General features: G+C 41.7%; 1 protein-coding gene across 4 annotated transcripts in view; it reads left to right on the top strand.

The window, feature by feature from the left end:
• Positions 1–223: 223 nt before the first annotated feature.
• The window catches only part of DENND6A (DENN domain containing 6A), a 53312-nt gene continuing 28074 nt past the window's right edge, over positions 224–25461 (top strand). Inside the window, exons 1-4 of one of the 4 annotated variants that reach the window (XM_066244873.1) lie at positions 430–567; positions 13861–13940; positions 18296–18334; positions 18437–18479. In XM_066244873.1, coding sequence (XP_066100970.1) covers positions 13863–13940; positions 18296–18334; positions 18437–18479 — 160 coding nt within the window. In that variant the 5' untranslated portion in view covers positions 430–567; positions 13861–13862. Of the gene's footprint in view, positions 568–4947; positions 5054–13860; positions 13941–18295; positions 18335–18436; positions 18480–25461 lie in introns of those variants that run through there. The other 3 variants (XM_066244874.1, XM_066244872.1, XM_066244871.1) reach the window with 3 other exon arrangements.

Here is a 25461-nt window from a genome sequence, read left to right as displayed (position 1 = left end):
TTCTTTGGTAGCCGGACGACAAAGTAGGTCAGGATACATAAACCACCGTTTCTGTACTGAAGAGCTTTTAAGACAAGGTAACCAGGCCCAGATTCAAGCGCCAGCATCACGTCTCCGCCTCCACGCGGTGGGAGGGGAGGACCCGCTCAGAGCTGGAATCTCAGGGTCACGTGGGTCCCGCCCCCGCCCCAGCGGAGCCCCGCCCCGCCCCGCCCCGCGGAGCCCGGTCCCCCGCGGCTGCGGCAGCGGTGGGCTGCGCCTGCGCAGAGCCGAGAGCGCTCTGCGGCTCCGTCCGCGGTGGAGGCGGCGCGAACAGCAAGGAGCCGGCGTATGGCTCTGCGGGGCCTGGCAGGCTCGGGGCCCAGCTCCTGCGGGCCGTTGGAGGAGACAGTGGCAGCGGTTGCGGGGCGCGAGGTGTCGGCCGTGGTGGCGGCGGGAGCCGCGCCGGAGGACGATGAAGAGGACGAAGGCCGCGGCCGGGGCCTGCTGCGCTGGGATGGCTTCTCGGCCTGGCTGCACTGCGTGTGTGTGGTGGGCTTCGACCTGGAGCTGGGCCAAGCCGTGGAGGTGAGGCCCAGCTGCAGCGTTTTCCCTCCGCCCTGACCGGGTCCCCGCGCCGGGGGACGCCCGCAGAGTGTTTGGTCCGCTGGCCCTGGCCCGCGCATCTGGGCGTGGCTAGCCGCTTCTCAGCACATCCGACCGGGCTGCGGTCCATTGTCAGTTCCCGTGGGAGGATCATGGGCTGCGGCTAGGGGTGAAAAGTTCTCCTAAGGCCCCTCCTAGATACTTGTTGATTTTTTTTTTCTTTTAACCCGGTGTCACAAGAATAACAAATAGCGGCACCCAGAGGAGGCCGCAGGCAGGATGTTTGGGACTTTTTCTTGAGGCAAACAATGCCTCTGACAGATGGTGGATTTAATAGCTGAACCTCTGACAACAAATATTTTTTTAGACTCAGACTGTTTTAGTTATTCACAATAGTAAGCCTTAGAGCATTGCATTGAGCCTGAGACGAAATGCTTATCTCAGCATACGTTTTCCCCTCTCTTGTTCCTCATTTTTGTTATTTCTTGATGTTGCTTCTGAAACTGTTGGCTTGAAAGCTGATATCAAGATGAACACAGGGAAAATCGTTTGCTTGTGAATCTGACAAATTTTCCATCTTTATGGCTTCTTAATTGAACGGCTTTTGAATCTTACCTATTGTTGCCATTGCTTAGGGTACTTTTTGTCGCATAAGAGATTACGTGGCTTTATGTGTCCAAGAAAAACGTTATCAGAAGGATGTAAAATATATATACATATATTTTGATAGTGATAACATTAATGAACCATCTCATTCTGTCTTCAGTGACATGAGTTGGCTGTGAATATTGCCAGGGAGGTTTTTCTTAATGTGAAAATACTGCTTTTGTATTTATCCTGTTTTATCATTACGCAGTTCCATATACTGTTTGCATGAAGATCTAGTCATTCTGGTTTCTGTGTATACATATATGAAGGATATGCTCTAAACCACGGTTTTCAACCTTTTTAAAATTGGGGATGGATGAAATAGAATTATTTCGGGGACCACTAAGGCAGAAATAACCCTGAGTATAAGGAATTCAACTAAGATCATTGGGTCTATAATCTTCATACATCAGTGTGGTTAACCCTTTCTTGGAATGGCAGGAAATTTCTGACAGACTGGAGATTTGAAAACACTGCTCTAAACTATATTTGTAGATTGAGACAACAAATTCGGAGAAAACCAAGAATTAATCACAGTGGCAGATAGGTCAAAACGCAGTGCCTGGCACAAAGTTCAATAAATGCTGATAGAACGAATGAATGCAGAAATAATTCTTTATCTTATTGAGATAGAAACAATAGTTCCCAAATCGGAGGAAGAGATTTATAAATCACTTATAAATCCTCCCCATGTATAAGACAAACCCTTTTTTGCCTGACCAGGGGGTGGTGCAGTGAATAGAGCGTCAGACTGGGATGCGGAAGGACCCAGGTTCAAGACTCCGAGGTTGCCAGCTTGAGCGCAGGCTCATCTGGTTTGGGCAAAAAGCTCACCAGCTTGGACCCAAGGTCGCTGGCTCCCGCAAGGGGTTACTCGGTCTGCTGAAGCCCCCTGGTCAAGACACATATGAGAAAGCAATCAATGAACAACTAAGAAGTCGCAACACGCAACGAAAAACTAATGATTGATGCTTCTCATCTCTCTCCATTCCTGTCTGTCTGTCCCTGTCTATCTCTGCCTCTGTAAAAAAAAAAAAAAAAAAAGACACACTCTTTTTTGAAAAATTTGGGGTCTAAAAACTGGGTGTGTCTTACACAGTGGTTGTAGATTTTTTAACTTGCATTTCCCGCTCTTTTGCATGGATGAGTTATATGAATTTTATGATTAATAAAACTTCAATAACTTTATGTAATAAATTTTTTCTTCTCAAATTTCGGGTCCCAAAATTAAGGTGCATCTTATACATGGGAGCATCTTATACATGAGGAAATATGGTATATGTGTATCAAAATAAAATTTAACCAGGATGCCCTGGCTGGTTGGCTCGGTGGTAGAGTGTCGGCCTGGCGTGCAGGAGTCCCGGGTTCGATTCCCGGCCAGGGCACACAGGAAATGCGCCCATCTGCTTCTCTACCCCTCTCCCTCTCCTTCCTTTCTGTCTCTCTCTTCCCCTCCCATGGGAGCAAAGTTGGCCTGGGCGCTGAGGATGGCCCTATGGCCTCTACCTCAGGCGCTAGAATGGTTCTGGTTGCAACAGAGCAACGCCCCCTGGTGGGCATGCCGGGTGGATCCCGGTCGGGCGTATGTGTTGAGTCTGTCTGACTGCCTCCGGTTTCCAACTTCAGAAAAAAAAAAAATTTTAACCAGGATGCAGTGGATTGGGTTGTTATAGTTGATTGTGTTTTTACATAGCTAAAGGAGATATTTTTGGACTCATCTTTTATAACATGTATATGTTTTTCTGACCAAATAAATACTTAGCGTAATTAAGATGCTATAAAAATATGGGTCATTAAAGATCTTATTTTGAATTTCATTTTCCACAGTATATGTTACTGTACAGAGTTTTTCTTTTTCTTTTTTTCAAGAGAGACAAGAAGGGAGAGAGATGAGAAGCATCAACTTGTAGTTGCGTCAGTTTAGTTGTTCATTGATTGCTTTCTCATATGTAACTTGGCGGGGGCTGAGCCAGTGACTTCTTGCTCAAGCCAGCAACCTTGGGCTTCAAGCCAGCGACTTTGGGATTATGTCTATGATCCCATGCTCCAGTTTGTGAGCCTGCGCTCAAGCCAGTTACCTCTGAGTTTTTTTATTTTATTTTAATTTTTTTTATTTTTTACAGAGACAGAGAGAGTCAGAGAGAGGGATAGATAGGGACAGACAGACAGGAACAGAGAGAGATGAGAAACATCAATCATTAGTTTTTTGTTGTGACACCTTAGTTACTCATTGATTGCTTTCTCATATGTGCCTTGACCATGGGGCTATAGCAGACCGAGTAACCCCTTGCTCAAGCTTATTTGCTCAAACCAGATGAGCCTGTGCTCGAACTGGCGACCTTGGGGTCTTGATCCTGGGTCCTCCGCATCCCAGTCTGACGCTCTATCCACTGCACCACCACCTGGTTAGGCTACCTCCGAGTTTGAAACCTGGAGTCTCAGTGTCTCAGGTCAACGCTCTATCTACGTTGCTACCAATGGTGAAGCCAGTTTTGTTTAGGTCAGTAGTTCATAAATTTTTTTGCATCCTGAAACTTTAAAAAACATATGATAAACTTTATGAACTCCATTAGGAAATTCTTACTCATACAAAATTATGTCTTTGCTTCCTTGTACTATGTGGAATTTACAGTCCATTGTTACTAGATTAAGAATCATTGATTTTAAAAAGTGTAGGATGAGAGTGGGTAAGATTCCCTAATAAGGTCCCAAAGGTAGGTAAACACTATTAAGTGAGATGAAGCATAGCTTAAATTTGTTCTGAGAAACGTAGACCATTGCATTTTGCCACTTTTAAAATAAAGAAAAATTTAAACCAGTGTGATTCTATTAACCATGTCACTCCAATAAATTAAATAAAAAAATTAAAAAAAAAACATTAGAAATTTTTTTTTTTTGTATTTTTCTGAAGCTGGAAACGGGGAGAGACAGTCAGACAGACTCCCGCATACGCCCGACCGGGATCCACCCAGCACGCCCACCAGGGGGGCGACGCTCTGCCCACCAGGGGGCGATGCTCTGCTCCTCCGGGGCATCGATCTGTCTGGACCAGAGCCACTCTAGCACCTGGGGCAGAGGCCAAGGAGCCATCCCCAGCGCCAGGGCCATCTTTGCTCCAATGGAGCCTCGCTGCGGGAGGGGAAGAGAGAGACAGAGAGGAAGGAGAGGGGGAGGGGTGGAGAAGCAGATGGGCGCTTCTCCTGTGTTCCCTGGCCGGGAATTGAACCCGGGACTTCTGCACGCCAGGCCGACGCTCTACCACTGAGCCAACCGGCCAGGGCCGAAACATTAGAAATTAATAAAATAGTTGAAAAATATATATAAATAGTATTTTACCTTTGTATTATGGCTTCTCCAGGCCAAAAATGGGCAGGAGAATGACTGTAATGGGAAAAGATGAATGTAGAATCGTGTTGGAGAAGTGACAGAGTAGCCCAGCCCTACTTCCTATAAAACACAACCACAGGGACTCAGAAGGGAAATTTAAGTAAAAACTAAGCTTGGGCAATAATATCCTAGAACCAACCTGTGTTACCAAAAGGCAGTCATTGAATCTTAAGCTTGAGAGAGACTTAAGAATCTGTTCTGCCGTGACAGAAAATACCATTTGAAGATTTTAAAGAAATGTATAAACAGTGTTACTTTTTTTTTAAAACTTTTTTAAGACTTCATTCATTTTAGAGAGAAGAGAAAGAGAGAGAGAAAGGGGGGAGGACCAGAAAGCATCAACTCCCATATGTGCCTTGGACCAGGCAAGCCAGGGTTTCGAACCAGCAACCTCAGCATTCCACTCGACGCTTTATCCACTGTGCTACCACAGGTCAGACTAAACAGTGCTACTTTTAATTAATTAGTTAATTTTAATTTTAATTTTTTTAGGTTGGTAATTGTGATACAGTGCCACTTATTTACATTTAAATCCCTACTAAAGTGACAGTATAGAATATTGAACAGGAATTCAGACTCTAGAGCTGGACAGCCTAGGTTTGAATCTGTGTGACTTTGGGTACATTACTTTGCTTATCCACAGGATAACAGTATGTCATGGCATTGTTGTGAGAATTAGACAAGTTAATGTTTGTGAAGCATTTGGAACAGTGCCTAGGACCCAGTAACACCATTGTAAGCCTGTATTTAGGAAGCATTGATATTCCCTTTTCCATTTTCTTTCTTTTTTTTTGTATTTTTCTGAAGCTGGAAACGGGGAGGCAGTCAGACAGACTCCGCATGTGGCTGACCAGGATCCACCCGGCACGCCCACCAGGGGGCGATGCTCTGCCCATCCAGGTCGTAGCTCTGTCATGACCAGAGCCACTCTAGCGCCTGGAGCAGAGGCCAAGGAGCCATCCCCAGCGCCCGGGCCATCTTTTTGCTCCAATGGAGCCTCGGCTGCGGGAGGGGAAGAGAGAGACAGAGAGGAAGGAGAGGGGGAGGGCTGGAGAAGCAGATGGGTGCCTCTCCTATGTGCCCTGGCCGGGAATCGAACCTGGGACTTCCACACGCCAGGCCAACGCTCTACCACTGAGCCAACCGGCCAGGGCCCCTTTTCCATTTTCAATAGAGAGAACCCCTAACTTTTGCTTTGTTGAAGATGAGGCCGTTGGACTTTAGTTTTCTCACTTGTAAAATGAATTTGAGTTACTAGAATCAGTTTTTTGTTCTTTTTATTTTAAGTAGGGGAACATTTTCTCCCTGTGTAAATAAAAATCGAATGTGGTATCTCAATTGCTAATCTGGTTGAAATGGCCCTATGTGTGTATATTTTGTTATAAACAACAGAAACTAAACTGTAGGTCAAAAAGGAGAGGAACTTGCTGTAAGGCCACAAAGGTGTTTCAAGATATTCAGGGTACAAACCTAGTGGGGTTCCAGAAAATGGCTAGAGCCCAGAACCAGGGAAGCCTCTTGTTTTATGGATTTTGTTAATGCTTCATAACTCCCTGCAGACTGACTTCCTCTGCTTCTGTGATCTTATGGTGCTGAAGTTGCCCTTTTCAGCCACTTAAGTAGAGAGTGAATGTCACTCATTCCAAACACCAGAGGAAGATACTCAGGCCTGGTTTGGGGCAGAATCTCACTCTGATATTATCAACTGAAGACCTGGGTGGTTGGGAGATTTGTTTATGTTGCTTAAAATGTCTTCGGAGGGGCTCTGTCCTCAGTATAGGAAATAGTTATGGGGAGGGTATCTTTTGAGCTGATAGAGCCTGCAAAAGCTGTAGACTACAGGAGGTATGCTTAGTTTCTTCCCCCTGTCCCTAAAGTAGACCTGAAGCCATCATCAGAGAATCCAGGTGTCTCCTGGAACAGATTTGAAATTCTCTGGGTTTTATGTACTCTGTGTTACTTCTAGATCTGAAATTACTTGATTATCTAGTAAAGCTTTAGTTGTCTGAATACAGAATTGCCATATTTATTCAAAATCCCCCCCCCCCATGGAGCAATAATATGCTCATTGTTGAAAACTTGGCAAGTGGCCCTGGCCGGTTGGCTCAGTGGTAAAGTGTCGGCCTGGCATGCGGAAGTCCCGAGTTTGATTCCCGGCCAGGGCACACAGGAGAAGCGCCCATCTGCTTCTCCACCCCTCTCCCTCTCCTTCCTCTCTCTCTCTTCCCCTCCTGCAGCCGAGGCTCCATTGGAGCAAAGGATGGCCCGGGCACTGGGGATGGCTCCTTGGCCTCTGCCCCAGGCGCTAGAGTGGCTCTGGTCTCGACAGAGCTACACCCCGGATGGGCAGAGCATCGCCCCCTGGTGGGCGTGCCGGGTGGATCCCGGTCGGGTGCATGCGGGAGTCTGTCTGACTGCCTCCCCGTTTCCAGCTTCAGAAAAATACAAAAAAAAAAAAAAAAAAAAAAAGAGAGAGAGAACTTGGCAAGAAATAAATTTACAAACACTAGAAAACACTCATACCAAGAAACTACTGCTATTAATATTTCACATTTTTGTTAACACTTTTTTTCTTTACATAATTTCGTGTCTGTCAAAGATTAATTTGATTGTTAGGAATAGAAACCTTCTCAAATAAATTTAAGTAGAAACATTGATTGTGAGGAATCTCTTGCAACACAGTTACAGGAAATAGGAATAAACCTCTTGGAATTTGGAAAGCCCCAGGCTTTTGCCTTTCTCTCTGGAGCTGTGTGGTCTTTTGTCTCTCCTCTTTGCATGTCTGTCCCATTCTCCATACTGCATGCTGAGGGTGGTTTCCTTTGCCAGCTTCTCAGCTTCTGGCCCCTCTTCCCTGTTGTACTTGACTTTGGGTTACCCCCAGTGGTACTGATTTTAGCCACTCTACTTTTATATTCTGGAATCAGACTGAAGTGTAATTCAAATACTAGAGTATCTGATTGGCTCAGCATGGGTCAGACACTCTGTTTTGTTCAGTCTGCTGTGGTCAGGAGACAGGGTCTCACCCCTGCAGAAGGAGGAAGGGTACATTGTCCAAGCATGGGCTGGGCAGTAGACTCCCAAACAGGACTACTGTAAGAGTCTGCTTTTATTGATAAACATTGTCATAAACAATTTGTCAGATCATTGAAGAGTCTTCATATGTATAATTTTTTGGACCATAATTTATTTAACCGTTTTTCTTAATTTGGATATTTAGTCATTTCCTTTTTTTTCTTAGCAGTGAACAGATTTAGTTACTTTCTGTATACACATCTTAGAGATGTTCTGCATTTTTGAGGGCCTTTAAATCATGTGAACTCACAGAGGGGGTTGACAGTTCTCTAATTTGAGGTTGCCTCCTGAACTTTGCTGACCCCGGAACTTGTAAGAATTGAGGCATCATTGGTGGCATTTCTCCTCTTGAAGGCTATGACTATGAACTTTTTGTTCAGAATTTCAATTTCGTGAAAAGAGCACAAGATTTGGGTGGTTTTTTTTTTTTTTTTTTTGCATTTTTCTGAAGCTGGAAACAGGGAGAGACAGTCAGACTCCCGCATGCGCCCGACCGGGATCCACCCGGCATGCCCATCATGGGGCGACGCTCTGCCCACCAGGGGGCGATGCTCTGCCCATCCTGGGCGTCGCCATGTTGCGACCAGAGCCACTCTAGCGCCTGGGGCAGAGGCCACAGAGCCATCCCCAGCGCCCGGGGCCATTTTTGCTCCAATGGAGCCTTGGCTGCGGGAGGGGAAGAGAGAGACTGAGAGGAAGGTGCGGCGGAGGGGTGGAGAAGCAAATGGGCACTTCTCCTGTGTGCCCTGGCTGGGAATCGAACCCGGGTCCTCCGCACGCTAGGCCGACACTCTACCGCTGAGCCAACCGGCCAGGGCCAGATTTGGGGTTTTGAAGATTTGTTTGTTGTCTGATTTTTGGCCTGTTTCTTCAGTTTTCTGAGTTTCATTTTCCTCAAATATAAAGTAGGAAAATAATATCTTGAAGGTATTGTTGGATGTACTGAGATAATGCATGAAAGAATTCATGCCTGTCATCTTGCCCAATGTTAGTCCCGTTTATAATTAGTATCCTTGCACATTCAGTAATCATTGTGGGATTATTCTTGTATTCCCTCACTCCTGTCTTTTTTTCTTTTTTTCTTTATCGATTTAGAGAAAAAGAAACATCAATTTGTTGTTTCACTTTATTTATACATTCATTGGTTGGTTCTTGTGTGTGCCCTGACTGGGGATTGAACCTGCAACCTTAGAGTATCTAGACAATGCTTTAACCAACTGAGCTACCTGGCCAGGGCCCTCACTCCTTAAATTGATTTTAAAAAGAGTTTTGGATGTGAATCCAAGTATTTAAAGCACTTCCAGGAAATCAAGTTTATTAGATTTCATCTTGCTGAGGATCTTCTATGACATAGCGTATTTCTATGTACATATAGTTTGTATTGCACCTCTTGCTGAATTTCTTTCTTTTTTTTTTTTTTACAGAGACAGAGAGAGAGTCAGAGAGAGGGATAGGGATAGACAGGGACAGACAGACAGGAACGGAGAGATGAGAAACGTCAATCATTAGTTTTTTGTTGCACATTGCGACATCTTGGTTGTTCATTGATTGCTTTCTCATATGTGCCTTGACTATGGGCCTTCAGCAGACCGAGTAACCCCTTGCTTGAGCCAGCGACCTTGGGTCCAAGCTGGTGAGCTTTTGCTCACACCAGATGAGCTCGTGCTCAAGCTGGCGACCTCGGGGTCTTGAACCTGGGTCCTCAGCATCCCAATCTGACACTCTATCCACTGCGCCACCTTGGTCAGGCTGAATTTCTTTTTTTTATATTATTTTTTTTTTATTTTTATTCATTTTAGAGAGGCAGGCAGTGGGGAGAGAGGGAGAGAAGGACAGGGGGAGGAGCAGGAGCATCAACTCCCATATGTGTCTTCACCAGACAAGCCTGGAGCCTCAAACCAGTGACTTCAGCTTCCCAGGTTGATGCTTTATCCACTGGCCACCACAGGTTAGGCACTTCTTGCTGAATTTCAAGCCAGTTAAATTATCTATGAAAAGCATGACAGGCCCTGACCGGTTGGCTCAGTGGTAGAGCGTTGGCCTGGCGTGCAGGAGTCCCAGGTTTGATTCCCGGCCCAGGTTTGATTCCCGGCCAGGGCACACAGGAGAAGCGCCCATCTGCTTCTCCAATAAACAAACAAAAAAAGCATGACAATTTAACCTGACCTGTGGTGGTGCAATGGATAAAGTGTCGACCTGGAAACACTGAGGTTGCCAGTTCGAAGCCCTGTGTTTGCCTGGTCAGGGCACATATAGGAGTTGATGCTTTCTGCTCTTCCCCCCTTTTCTCTCTCTCTCTCTCTCTTTCTCCCTCCCTCTTTCTCTCCTCTTTAAAATGAATAAATAAAAATATATTAAAAGAAAAAGAATAATGGACTATATAAGGGAACAAAAATTTTTAAAACATGACAATTTATCATTAAAATATATTGTGTGAGTCAGATTTCATACAGATTAGTGACCTCACCCCCTTTTAAAACAAATTGAAGAGATAAAGCTATGCTCTGGGATGAAAACACATTTTTATACTATTGACTTTCTTTTCTACTTCTGCTCTTTTGAGTCATTGCCTGTTTCCCCTTATCCTCTTGCAGCGTGGAGCCTGGAGTAATCACCAGTTTTCTTTAGCAGCTTCCGTTTATTTTTCTGAGAAGGATAAAAGCAGTTGTATATAAAGGGTTGTTTCTTTGTTTTCTTCACGCTTAAACTGGGTGATCCATAGCTTCAGTATTTGATCCTAGCAAGTTTACCCTTTTAATTGAAATGGATGTTATATGTAATTGTATGTTGCTGCTGTACTGTCTCATCAAGCCATACACTCAGCAGAAATTTATTGGGCACCTACCATACCCAGGCACCGGTATGTTCTGGAGTAAAGCCTTGATCATTCCCCCCCTTCATCAAGTTTACAATCTAGCAGGAAAGGTAAATCATATAACAGTGAATGTTTTGATCAGAGCATTTTCAGGGTACAACTAATAGCCTTTAAATTTCCTTGTGAACTAGTAGCACTTCATAGTAGCTTGATGTAGTTCTGTGATTTCAGAATTAAAACCTTGGTGTCCTGAGATTCTTAGGCTCTCAGATTTTACAAAGGCCTCTACAGTGTTACAAATCTCTGATTCTGTTATGAAATTTTATAATCCCATTCTGGAGATAATCAGAGGCATTCTCCTGTTCAGTTAGTCCTTTCACAAATCCTTTATGTTTTTGTATCTGCTATGTTGCATGATGTAAAAAACATGAACAATTATAGCTAAACTTTTTTGAGAGAAGTGCTTCACTGTCCATTCCATATTCAAATTGATCAAGCTTTCCTGTAGCATAATTTAGTTTAGAACTTTAGTGAGTTGGAATCTTAGACTTAGACAGGCCCAGCCTATCCTAATACTGTGATGTCAGGCCATTTTTCCACTTTCTAAAATAAGCAAGTATTTTTTATTGAAGTATAACATACATACAGAAAAGTACACAAATCCTAAGTCTAGTTTGATGAATTTTCAGAAAGCAAACATAATGACACTACCATAGGGATCAAAAAACTGAATACTGCCAGACCTGTGGTGGCACAATGGATAGAGTATCGACCTGGAGTGCGTAAGTTGCCGGTTCGAAACCCTGGGCTTGCCTGGTCAAGGCACATACGAGAGTAACTACTACGAGTTGATGCTACCCTCCCCCCCCATTCTCTCTCCTCTCTCTAAAATCAATAAGTAAAATCTTTTTTAAAAACCTGAATATTACCACTGCCCCAGAAATTTCCCTCTTTCAGTTATGACTCTTCCCTCTTCCCTTCCCACCCTCTAAGCCCCTGGAAACCACTAATTCACTTTCTGTCTCTATGGATTCTATTATTCTGTACATTTCATACAGATGGAATTATATGGCATGTAGCCTTTTGTATCTGGCTTCTTTCCCTTAATACAACGTTTCAAGATTCACTCATGTTTTATGTATTATCAGTAGTGCATTCCTTTCTATGGTTGAATTTTATATTACTTTATGGATGTACTGTATCACATTTTGTTCATCATTTGATGGAAATAAGAATTGTTTTTACTTTTTGTTAGTATGAATAATGCTGTTATGAACATTTGTTTACAAGTTTTTATAAACATGTTTTCACTTCTCTTGGATATGGAATTGATGGGTCATATGGTAACTACATTTACTAAACTATTTTCCAGTATTGCTTCATTTTTACCTTTTCTTCAATAATGTATGAAGGTTCTAATTTCTCCATAACCTGTTAGTGCTTGTTATTGTCTATTCTTTTGTTTATAGCCATTCTAGTGGGTATGAAGTGGTATCTTACAATTTTATTTGCATTTCCCTAATAACTAATGCTCTTAGGTATCTTTTCCTGTGTTTATTGGCCATTTGTCTTTTCTTGAAAAATGTCTTACTAGATCCATTGCCCACTCAAAAATTGGGTTATTTTACTTTTTATTGTTGAAATGTGTTCTTTATGTATACTACACCTTTACCAGATACATGATATGTGCAGATACTAGATTTTCTCTCTTTCTGCAAGATGTCTTCACTTTCTGGGTAGTGTTCTTTGAAGCACAGAAGTTTGAACTTTTTTTTTTTTTTTTACAGTGACAGAGTCAGGGGAGAGTCAGAGAGAAGGATAGATAGAGACAGACAGGAACGGAGAGAGATGAGAAGCATCAATCATTAGTTTTTCGTTGCAACACCTTAGTTGTTCATTGACTGCTCTCTCTTATGTGCCCTAACCGAGGGGCTACAGCAGACCGAGTAACTCCTTGCTCAAGTCAGCGACCTTGGGTCCAAGCTGGTGAGCTTTGCTCAAATCAGATGAGCCAGCCAGTGCTCAAGCTGGCACCTCGGGGTCTCGAACCTGTGTCCTCCGCATCCCAGTCCGATGCTCTATCCACTGCGCAACTGCCTGGTCAGGCAAAGTTTTAACTTTAGATGAAGTCTAGTTTATGTTTTCTTTAGCTGCTTATCCTTTTGATATCTGATCTAAGAATCCATTGCCTAATTCATAGTCATAGAGATTTATTCCTATGTTTTCTTCTAAGAGTTTTATAGTTTTAGCTCTTAGACTTAGGTCTTTGGTTCTCTTTGGGTTACTTTTTGTATATGATATGTAGTAGAAGTGTTACTTATTTAAAACCTTATTCTGAGATAATTTTAGACTTATATATAGAGATACTACAAAAGCAATTCATACAGCCTCCTCTAAAATTAACATTTTACATAAACATAGTACAATAATGAAAACTTATGGTACTATTTATTAAACAACAGAATTTATTCAGATTTCACCAGTTTTTCTAAAGTCCTTTTCCTGTTTGGGGATTCAATCCAAGTTCCTACATTGAATATAGCTGTTAGTGTCTCTAGAATCCTCTCCAGGTTGTGGGAGTCCCTCAGTCTTTTATGATATTTCATAACCATGACACTTTGGAATAGCACTTTAAGATATTTTTGTAGACTGTCTCTAAATTTGTGTTTTTCTGGTATGTTCTCATGATTAGTCTGAGGGTATACATTATTGGGAAGAATTCCACATGGGATAATTCATCCTCTCCTTTTAAGGTTATGATGATATTGTATGTGAGTTAATGTTTATGTAGAAGATCAAGGTAGGTGTTTCCGGGAAAATGTAGTCTTTTCCAAGCCTGGGATGCTAGGTAGGATTGTGCAGTGGAGACACAAACTCAGTCACACAGAAATAGGCACCCATTCACACACAACTGGAGTGCATGCAGGCATGCATTAAAGTGATACTAACAGTAAGTTAATTGTTACACCTAATTTTCCTTTTACTGAGACCATGATTATTCTGCCACTGAGGTAGGTAGCAATGTTAGGATATACAAGTGGCAGATAGATAGACATACCTTTAAAGAGAACAGCTGCATTTAAAACATTTTATTGTATAATACTGTTTTTTAGTATATATATTAATATTTTTCTGAGGCACATTTTTTCCGGTGCCTCAGAAATCATAATGTGAAATATATATAGTGTCATTATTTTTAGACCTTAAGAATGATATAAAATAAAACTTACTTTTTTCTTATTACTTGGCTACCTCTCCCTTATTTGTTATAACATGGGAGATCTTACCATAGGTAACAGAATGAGGGTGACATTAGCTGATGCTCTCTGTCCCCCTTTGATGCCTCCCAGGAATGCCAGTGGCCTGGGGGACAGAGATGCCTGGACTTGAGCTGTGGAGAGAGAAAACTTCAAGCGAGAGGCGTCTCCAGGTACTGGGGCAGTTGATTAAATTCTATATAAGTATCAGGAGCTAACTGACTAAACTAACAGTGATTGCCCAAACTTAGAAACTTTTTTCCCCACAAAATAAAGTATATATATATATAGAAAATAATTGTGACTGTGACAATTTGTGCAGTCCAAGATACTTGGCAATGGTTCCTTTTTTTTTAGATAAGAAGTTTAATTGAGTATGAATTTTTCTGATTTTAAGTACAGAGTGGACATTTGGATACCTATAGGATATAATAACACACTGTTTCTTTTTGAATATTATATCTATTTCAAAATAAACATTGGGTAATCTTAACAGAGTACATTAAAATACAATTCTAGAATTCTGTTTGACAAGTTAGTGCAGGGGGCAAGTGGCAGATAGTTTTTAACAGGCAGACTTGATAGGTTCTTATATCCTTCTAGCTTACTTAAATATATAGTCGGCCCTCACCATATCGCGGTTAACTTTTCGTGGTCTCACTGTATCACAGGGTTTTAAATTGTCTATATCTAATTTTGTATTGCGGATTTTTCGCTACATCAGGGATTTTGCAGTATGTAGGTACTGTACTTTTATATTTATTATTTTAATTGTTTTTGTGATAAAATAAGCATTTTCTAGCCTAAAAAATTGAAAAAATATGAAAATATTAAACCATATTAAAAGAATATTAAATCGAAATAAAAGCCTTAAAATATATATAAATAGTAAAGTAAATATAAGGTTGCTACTTAGTGGATTTTTGCCTAATGCAGGGGGTTCTGGAACCTAATCCCCATGATAGAGAAGGGACCACTGTATATATATAGCATTTATAAACCTCTTAAATTTATATACCTACACATGTATACACACGTTATATATATTTAAGGTACTTGTATAGGTAAAACATACCGACATTTTTTTCTATATTGTCATGCTGGTATTTTTAAATCATAGGAAACCAAAGTCTAAAGGATCCACTGTGGTTTTATAAAAGAAAAAAAAAGACACTGTGTGCTCTGGCCGGTTGGCTCAGCGGTAGAGCGTTGGCCTGGCGTGTGGGGGACCGGGTTCGATTCCCGGCCAGGGCACATAGGGGCCAGGGCACATAGGAGAAGCGCCTATTTGCTTCTCCATCCCCCCCTTCCTTTCTGTCTCTTCCCCTCTGGCAGCCGAGGCTCCATTGGAGCAAAGATGGCCCGGGCGCTGGGGATGGCTCCTTGGCCTCTGCCCCAGGCGCTAGAGTGGCTCTGGTTGCGGCAGAGCGACGCCCGGGAGGGGCAGAGCATTGCCCCCTGGTGGGCAGAGCATTGCCCCTGGTGGGCGTGCCAGGTGGATCCTGGTCGGGCGCATGTGGAAGTCTGTCTGACTGTCTCTCCCCGTTTCCAGCTTCAGAAAAATACAAAAAAAAAAAAAAAAGACTGTGTATTTGCTTTTGAGTGGATATTTTACTCACAGGGAATAAAAATCTAAAGGGCACTTATATCAAACATTTTAGAGCCCAAGATTAAGCTATTATAAGGCACTAACTTACCAATATGTTTTAGACCAGCAAACTGCAGGGTAACTTAGATGTGATGAGATTTTCATAAAACATGGCTAAATAGGTTGTAAGTTTGCCATTTCTGTTTTAAAGGGAACAAGGTAAAGTGGTCTCAAGGGAGATGCAGCTACACATAAAGAAGAATTACATGTTAAATATTGAGTTGTTGAATGGACTTAATATGAGGGTGTATCCACTGAAGGAAGAAATATTTTTTTTAGCGTATACTGTGTACCAGAGACTGTTTGAGGTATCAAGATAGAGTGGTGAATAAAAAGAGACCAAGCTCTTGCCTTTATGGATTGTGGAGACAGAGGTTTAAGTCAGGTTGGTCAGAACATAGGCAACAATGCAGAGTAAGTAGAGAGAATGTGCTTTGGTGTTTTTTGGTCATTTTTAATTTTAGGAATGGTGGGTGGATTTTATGTAACATACTAGCTCTGTAGACCCTCCCCATAGAACTGGATTGGAAGCTACAATTACGTGTTAATGATCACTATTATAGGCACAGTGAGGAATGGTGGTTTATATACTGTGGAATCAGATCTGAATTCAAGAGCTAGCTCTGCTACTTAATAGACAAATAAGTTTTGGGAATGTTATTTAACTACTGTGAACTTCTTCAGTAAAGATGGGGAGAATTGACAGGGTTGTGAAAATTAAAAACTCCAGAAGATGTTCACTAAGTATTAATTCTCCCCTTCTTTTTCTTACCATAGTTTTCTTACATGTAAAATGGGGACATTGCTACTAGCTTTGCCTATTACTGTGAAAACTAAATAAATAAAAGAAATATATGAAACCGCTTTAATATGGTTCATAATGTGATATTACTACATGTTATTTCTGTAAAGGAAAGATTTCTTTCAGTCTCTTAGGCAACTGTGGGTACTAGAAGAACTCATGGATTCTTCTAGAAGTGGGAAGTCATAGATCCCAACCTAATAGTAATGTAATTTAGCTACTCTTTGTGTTGTTTTTGTTTTCTCTCTTTTTTGTTGTCATCCTGTAGCTAAACCACTGCTTCTAATCCCATCTCTTCTTCACATTCCCAAGAGAATCTGGATTGGTCTACTTGAGCACTGATACTTTTTTTTTTTAATTTTATTGATTTGAGAAGGAAAGAGATGGACAGGAAGGGAAAGTGAGAGAGGGAGAAGAGAGATGAGAAGCATCAACTCATAGTTGCTTCTCTTTAGTTGTTCATTGATTGCTTCTCATACGTGGTTTGACCCAGGGTGCTTAAGCTGAGCCAGTGACCCCTTGCTCAAACCAGCGACCCAGGCCTTCAAGCCAGTAACCTTTGGGCTCAACCTAGCAACCTTGGGATCATGTCAATGATCCTGCACTCAAACCAGTACCCCCACACTCAAGCCGGCAATGCTGGTGTTTTGAACCAGGGACTTCAGCATTCTGGATTGACGGTCTATACACTGCACCACCACCGGTCAGGCGGGCACTGATACTCTTTTGGGCAATAATTTCACACCCAGCCACATCCATGCAGTTGATTTGCTTATAGAGTGGGTGTCCTGTGGGTATCCTTGGATCTGGTGTTTACTAGTGTTTGTTCCCACCATAGCTGTTCTAGCCTAGTATTCCTTCCTTTGCTGGAATTGCGGGACAAGAGTTTGCCTTAGAAGGTGGCTGTGATTACTGCAGATAGTAAACTGACCTATTTAGGAAAATGCAATGATTATTTAAAGGAATTCGAGGGAATTGAGATAGGTTTTATGGTGGGAGATGACCTTTGAAATTTCTTAAACTTCAGGTAATTATTTTTTTCTTTACATTTTTCTTTTAATAAGAAGTTAGTAATTTATACTACTTCTTGGAATCAATTGAAAATTATTGCTTGAGGTAGATACCAGCTGACAGGTCAATTTCTCTTTAGATTTTAGGCTTCTAAAGAAAAGACTCCAGGCCCTGGTCAGCTGGCTCAGTGGATAGAGCATCGGTCCAGCGTGCAGACATCCCAGTTCAATTCCCAGTCAGGGCACACATGAGAAGCGACCATCTGCTTCTCTTTCCCTACTTCTTCCCCTTCTCTCCCTTTTCTCCTCCCGCAGCCAGTGGCTTGATTGGTCCAATTTTTGGCTTCAAGTGCTAAAAATAGCTCAGATTCAAGCATCAGCCCCAGACTGGAGTTGCTGGGTGGATCCTGGTCAGGGTGCATGCAGGAGTCTGTCTCTCTATCCCCCTTCCTCTCACTTAAAAAAAAAAAAAAGAATAATTTACTAACTGAATTACCAATAACTCAAAGCTTATTTCTTTTTTCCTTTTTCCTTTTTCTTTTTTGCGACCCCCGTCTGGGGCCGATGCTCGAATCTGCTGATCATTTTTTAGTGTCTGAGGCTGTCAGGCTTGGACCAACCAAGCCATCTCCAGTGCCCAGGGCCAATTCTCGAACCAATTGAGCCACTGGTTGTGGGAGAAGAGAGAGAGAAGGGGGAGTTAAAGGGGAAGAGAAGCATATGGTAGCTTCTTTTGTGTGCCCTGAACATAAATCGAACCTGGGATGTCCATACACCGGGCCGATGCTCTATCTACCGAGCCAACCAGTCAGGGCCTAGTAAATTATTCATGATAACTCAAGATTTCACCAATTTTTTAGAGATGACTTTGAATAAAAAATTTTTTTTTCTTGCCTAATGTAAATTCTACTCAATTCTCCAAGCTTCTCACGTTTCATTGTTAAACTTTGTGAACTATTTCTTGAAACTACTTGATCATAGCCAACTAGTAATTTAGAAGTAGCTGCTAATGTTTATAATGTATACTCAATATACTTGTCTAACAAAGTTTAACTCTTTTTCTTCTAGGTAATTTATCCTCAACATTCTAAACTTACTGATAAAGAAGTAAGTAAAAATGTTACTCCGTATAGTCTAGTGTTGTATTTGTTTTTATTAGTGTGTCTGTGTGTGTGTGTCAACATATATAGCTTTTGTTTTCTTTTTCAGAAAACCAATATTTGCTATTTGTCTTTTCCAGATTCAAATTCAGGTAACTATTTTTTATGTGGTGTTTCTGTTGAATTTTATATTAAGAATATTGATTATACTGTTGATATGTGAAAATTGATTAAAACAGTATATAAAATGCAAACTCCGTTTCAGCGTAATAGATCAGTGATTTAGAGTCCTAAGTTTTATGATGCCTAGTTGTGTCTTATTGGTTATAATTGGTTCAACTTTTAAAATAACTATTATGTTATAATGAGGTAAAACATCATTATGCATTAAACTGTTGAAATAGTGAAGAGATTAAAAATCAGTGATATTGGTATGTTTGAGAATTTATAATAAGTATTTCACTTTTAATTTAGGATTTGAGAGCTTGCCAAGAATTTTGTAAAAGCAGTGAGTTGTGGATTTTTGCTTTTTTTTTTTTTAGATTCTATGGAGAGAGGATGTGGGGGGGAGCGAGAAGTATCAACTTATAGTTGCTTCACTTTAGTTCATTAATTGCTTGTTGTATATGCCTTGACTTGGCAAGCCTAGGGTTTCTAACTGACGACCTCAGCATTCCAGGTTGGTGCTTTATCCACTATACCATGATGGGTCAGGCAGAAAGCAGTGAGTTAAAAAAAACAAAAACAGTAAGGTGAATCTGGTTATAAAGCATGACCATCCATTATTTTCAATAATTTATATGAGTTAATATATGGAAAGCACTTGGAGTAGTGTTGACGAATAGAAAACACCAGATAAGTATTTGCTATTATTTAAACTTGGTTTTGCTGGTCTCTTTCAAACTCTCCCTTTGTGTGGTCCTAATTGTTGAAATCTTTCGGGTTCCTCTTGTGTTTCACTTTTAAAACAGCTTTTCAGTCTCATAGTGACCAGTGCATTCAACTTAGACCACACACAGTTAGAACCCAGTGAAGCAAAGACATTCCAGATCCCTTTCCTTTTGAGGTTACTTCTGATATTCTCTTAGTTTAGTTAATCTAATTTGGGAGATTTGACATTTTAATTTTTTAAAGCATTTTTTTCCTTTTTATATAAATACTTCCAGACTTTTTTTTTCTATACATTTGGAACTCAGCTTCCATAAAATATGTAAATAAGAAGTACTATCTTGGGCCCTGGCTGGTTAGCTCAGTGGTAGAGCGTCGGCCTGGCCTGCGGGAGTCCCGGGTGCGATTCCCGGCCAGGGCACACAGGAGAAGCGCCCATCTGCTTCTCCACCCCTCCCCCCTCCTTCCTCTCTGTCTCTCTGTCTCTCTCTTCCCCTCCACAGCCAAGGCTCCATTGGAGCAAAGTTTGCCAGGGCTCTGTGGCTCTGTGGCCTCTGCCTCAGGCGCTAGAATGGCTCTGATTGCGGCAGTGCGACGCCCCAGATGGGCAGAGCATCGCCCCCTGGTGGGCGTGCCGGGTGGATCCCGGTCGGGCGCATGCGGGAGTCTGTCTGACTGCCTCCCAGTTTCCAACTTCAGAAAAATACACCAAAAAAAAAAAAAAAAGAGGTACTATCTTGGTAAAAACTTAAATGAAAGAAAAAGATGCTTTTGAGAGATCCCAGTAGGGCATTTGTTCTGACCTGAAATTATGGGCTCTTTTTGCCTACAAAGTGCAAATATGCCATTCTGAATGTAATGAGTGTTGGATTGGACTTCAAGGACTCAGGGTAACTTGAGTTGTATGAATTGCAAGATGAGCTCATTATGTGATTGGTGTTCCAGTAGGTTCTACTACACACTTTCAGATCATAGTTTGTTTTCATTGGCTTTCTTTCTTTCTTTTCACATCTCTACATGAGCATCAAGGCCAAGAAGTTAATTGTATGGTATTTGGATAGCCTTTTTATTTCTAGTTTTGTAGTTAACTGTAGTCTCTCCATGTGTTAATTTCCTATTGGAAATTAAACTCAAGTGTAAATCTGTATAAATCAGAATGTGATCAGCATTTCAGGCTTTTGAGTGACTTACAGATGGTTTGTAATGCCTTTTTTATAAGCTCTACATCAAATGAAGTATGGTTCATTTTATTTGAAGTATGCCACCGTATTTCCCCATGTATAAGATGCTCCCATGTATAAGATGCACCTTAATTTTGGGTCCCAAAATTTGAAAAAAAAATTACATAAAGTTATTGAATTCAAGTTTTATTCATCATAAAATTCATACAACTCCTCGTCACTGTCAAATCTCCCATCCATTAGCGTGTCTTCATCTGTGTCCGATGACTAATCACTGTCTTCATATATTGCCTCATCTGCTAACAAGTGTGAAACTGAGTACAAAGACAACAAGCAGAGAAAATGCATATAAAAAAGAGAGAGAAATGCATATAAAAAAAATCTACAACGAACGTATAAGACGTACCCAGTTTTTAGGAAAACGGTGCGTCTTATACATGGAGAAGTATGGTACTTAGAAGTAAAATTGAGAGTAGATCTTAAAAACAGACACTTTACCTTGTTTACAGATGAATATAATACCTGACCTGTGATGGCACTGTGGATTAAGTGTCGACCCTGGAACACTGATGGCGCCAGTTTGAAACCCTGGGCTTGCCTGGTCAAGGCACATACAGGAAGCAATGCTTCCTGATCCTCACCCCTTTCTCTCTCTCTCTCTCTCTCTCTCTCTCTCTCATATGAGTAAATAAAATCTAAAAAAAAATCTAGACAGCAAGAGGCTGTGAATTTTGTATGTATTTGATTTGAGATCACGGTTCTCAGTTGTGATTACCCAAGGAGTTTGTTTCACCTTAAGTGTTTTTTTTAAATAGAAGTTGGGATTACAGTGCCAACTTTGAAATGGGTTTAATTTTTTCCAAAGTAGCTTTTATTGTTATGGAAGGAAGTCTAGGCACATTACAGCAATCTTTAGGAAAGTGTAGGTTTCATTTCCATGGTGCATACTTTTAAAAACTAAAACAACACGTAGACTGGTATGCTGTACAGGTAAAGAAGAATGCTTAGGGATTCCTAAGAGAATGATTGGCCAATCCTCCAGCTCCTTCACCATACACACACACACACACACACACACACACACACACCCAACATAGATCTCATAGCTTTTATTTTATTATTATTGTTCCAATTTTTATTTATTGATTTCAGCAAGAGAGGAAGGGAGAGAGACAGACAGACAGGAACATCGACCTGTTCCTGTATGTGCCCCAACTGGGGTTTGAACTGGCAACCTCTATGCTTTGAGACAATGCTAAGTAACCAAGCTATCTGGCCAGGGCTGGATCTCATGACTTTGGAGATTGGCTTTAGGTTTCAATTTTTTGTTTCATTTGAACAGCTTTTATCTTTAGGAGCCCAAGTTTTAGTACACCTACTCTTTGGTATATACTTATCAGATTTTTTCCCCGCCTTGTTATTTATCATTAACATCATCTGTATATGTAAGTGTTCCTGAGGCTTAAGTTATGATGAGTACCCAAGGACTATAACTCCTATATTTTAAACATGTCCAGAGAGAAAACTCAGCATTAGTTGAGAAAATTTCAAGTAATGATGAATGGGAAGGAGTAATCCTTGCTCTGGATGGATTAGATTTGCAGATGATATTTGTCTCAACAGATTTCTTTTTTGTAAATAGCAGGTACATGGTCATATACTTTATTACTTCCCAGTGCCTCAAGCAGTGATGTTCATCTATCTGTGTTGAAAGACCAGTCCAATTTTTTAAAAATTCCCATCCTTACCCTGGCTGGATAGCTTGGTTAGAATATCATACCAAAACGTAAAGGTTGCTGGTTTGCTCCCCAGTCAGGGCACATACAGAAACAGATTGATGTTTCTATCTCCCTCTTTCCCTTCCTCTTTCTTTGAAATCAATACATAAAAAAATATTTTTTAAAATCCTCAGTTTTTTGGACCAATGTTTTTATAAAATACAGTTTAAAGGAATTATTAGAAAAATGAAAAGAGAAAAACAAAAAATCAAAATAAAAGTCCAGATTGGCTAGCCTGTGGAGGCACAGTGGATAGAGCATCAACCTGGAATGCTGAGGTTGCCATTTTGAAACCCTGGGCTTGCTCTGGCAAGGCACATGTGACAAGCAAGCAAGTGAAGCAACTATGAGTTGATACTTCTTGCTCCTCACCCATCTCTTTATGTAAAATCAATCAAAAATCTTTTAAGAAAAGTTCAGATTTGTCATGACAATATCAGATTACTGTAAGAGTTCATAAATGCTTATTCTTTTCTATTTTATTTTTTGTGTGTGAGAGAGAGAGTGAGTGACAGAGAAAGGAAGGGAGAGAGGAGAAGCATCAACTCATTGTTGCGGCACTTTAGTTGTTCAATGATTGCTACTCATACGTGCCTTCACCCCAGGGCTCCAGCTGAGCCAGTGATACCTTGTTCAAGCCAGTGACCTTGGGCTCAAGTCAGCAACCTTGGGCTTTAAGCCAGTGACCATGGGATCATAGATATCCCACACTCAAGCTAGCGACCCTGCACTCAAGCTGATGAGCCTGCACTCATTCCAGTGACCTTGGAATTTCAAACCTGGGACCTCAGCGTCCCAGGTTGATGTTCTATCTACTGTGCGACCACTGATCAGGCCTAAATGCTTATTCTTAATTTGAATATTTATTTCATCATGGATTAATAACAAGAGTTTGTAGACTGGCATCAGTCCATGGACTATACTTTGAGAAGCCCAGGTTGAAAGTCCCTCTTCTCAGTAATTCTAGCTCAACCACTTTAATCTCAAGGAGAGTGTCTACATAGAGAAATACTAGTTTCTTTTTTTTTTTCGGTATTTTTCTGAAGCCGGAAACGGGGAGAGACAGTCAGACAGACTACCGCATGCGCCTGACCAGGATCCACCTGGCACGCCCACCAGGGGGCGACGCTCTGCCCACCAGGGGGCGATGCTCTGCCCCTCCGGGGCATCGCTCTGTTGCGACCAGAGCCACTCTAGCGCCTGGGGCAGAGGCCAAGGAGCCATCCCCAGCGCCCGGGCCATCCTTGCTCCAGTGGAGCCTCGGCTGCGGGAGGGGAAGAGAGAGACAGAGAGGAAGGAGAGGGGGAGGGGTGGAGAAGCAGATGGGCGCTTCTCCTGTGTGGCCCTGGCTGGGAATCGAACCTGGGACTTCTGCACGCCAGGCCGACGCTCTACCACTGAGCCAACTGGCCAGGGCCAATACTAGTTTCTTTTTTATTTAATTTTTTTTAATTGATATCTAGAGAGTGGCGAGGGAGAGAGAGAAAGACAGAGAGAGAGACAAAGAGATGGGGCAGAGAAGTGGGAAGCATCAACTCATAGTTGCTTCTCATATATACGTTGACTGGTCAAGCCCAGGTTTTGAACCTGTGACCTTAGCATTCCAGGTCGATGCTCCATCCACTGCACCACCATAGGTCAGGCAATACTAGTTTCTATAATTGCATTTAGGTTTAAATACTGGGTTGCGTTTTAAAATATTTAAACATTTTATCAGGTTTCTACTTCCTTTGGTGAGAACTTTATGTGCTAAGGTATTTCTGGGCATAATAATAAGTAATAATAAAATCTTGAACACATTTCATGTTTAATATAATCTTATAAATTTTAAATATAATACCTGGGAAAATTTTGAGTGACAAGCTACTGTGTCTTTTACTTTTTAGATTATTCAGTTTTTTGGTAATCATTGCCTGACAGTTTAGGTAAAGTTTCCATGTTTTAAGAGGTTTGCTAAAATGACTAAAGATTAAAAGGTTATTAAGGTTAAAAGGTTATTTTTAATAAAAATCATTAAAATAGTAAGATTTTTGCTTAGGTTCTTCCTGAGTCAGCTATATTATGTCTTTAAGAAAATCTCATTGTGAAATACAAAACACATACAAGGTCAAGAAATAGAACGTTGCCAGTACCTCAAAAGCCCCTCGTATCCCCTCCCAAACAGTTTCCCTTCCCCTCCAAATGTAACCACTACCCTGATTCTTATAGTAATAAGTTTCTTGCTTCTTTATAGTTTTATCATCCAACCATGCATCCCTAAAACTATAGTTTTGCCTGCTTTTTATTTGTTTTTGACAGAGACTCAGAGAAGGATAGATAGGGACAGACAGAAAGGGAGAGAGATGAGAAGCATCAATTCTTCCTTGTGGCACTTTAGTTGTTCATCAACTTCCCTCTCATATGTGCCCTGACCATGGGGCCACAGCAGCCGGAGTGACCCCTTGCTCAAGCCAGCGACCTTGGGCTCAAGCTGGTGAGCTTTGCTCAAACCAGATGAACCCACACTCAAACTGACGACCTCAGGGTCTTGAACCTGGGTCCTTTGCGTCCCAGTCCAACACTCCATCCACTGCGCTATCGCCTGGCCAACCTTGCCTGCCTTTTTTTTTTTTGTATTTTTCTGAAGCTGGAAATGGGGAGAGACAGTCAGACAGACTCCCGCATGCGCCCCACCGGAATCCACCCGGCACGCCCACCAGGGGCGACGCTCTGCCCACCAGGGGGCGTGCTCTGCCGCGACCAGAGCCACTCTAGCGCCTGGGGCAGAGGCCAAGGTGCCATTCCCAGCGCCCGGGCCATCTTTGCTCCAATGGAGCCTTGGCTACGGGAGGGGAAGAGAGAGACAGAGAGGAAGGGGGGGGGTAGAGAAGCAAATGGGCGCTTCTCCTATGTGCCCTGGCCGGGAATCGAACCTGGATCCCCCGCACGCCAGGCCGACGCTCTACCGCTGAGCCAACCAGCCAGGGCCGCCTGCTTTTTTTTTTAAAACAACTATTTAAGTGGATTCAAACAATGTGTACTATATTGTATTTGGCTTCTTTGGCTTATTATTATACTTGTGAATCTGCATTACGTGTAAACAGTTTTCAAAAAATTTTAATTACATGGGGAAAATGGAATAGGAAAAATAATAGAGGGACTTAGAAGTTAAGATGCATGTTTTTCTAATGGCTTTGCCTCTAATCAATGAGGATGGCTCTGAACAAGTCAGGATCTACTTTTTCTCCCCTAAAACATGATAGAATAGATTTAAATGATTGCTAGGACCTCTGTCACTCTAACATTTG

The sequence above is a fragment of the Saccopteryx bilineata genome, chromosome 10 (genome assembly GCF_036850765.1).
Source record: "Saccopteryx bilineata isolate mSacBil1 chromosome 10, mSacBil1_pri_phased_curated, whole genome shotgun sequence".
Lineage (NCBI taxonomy): Eukaryota > Metazoa > Chordata > Mammalia > Chiroptera > Emballonuridae > Saccopteryx > Saccopteryx bilineata.
Note: the sequence above shows the minus strand (reverse complement) of the source record. Positions and strands in the feature narration are given on the sequence as shown.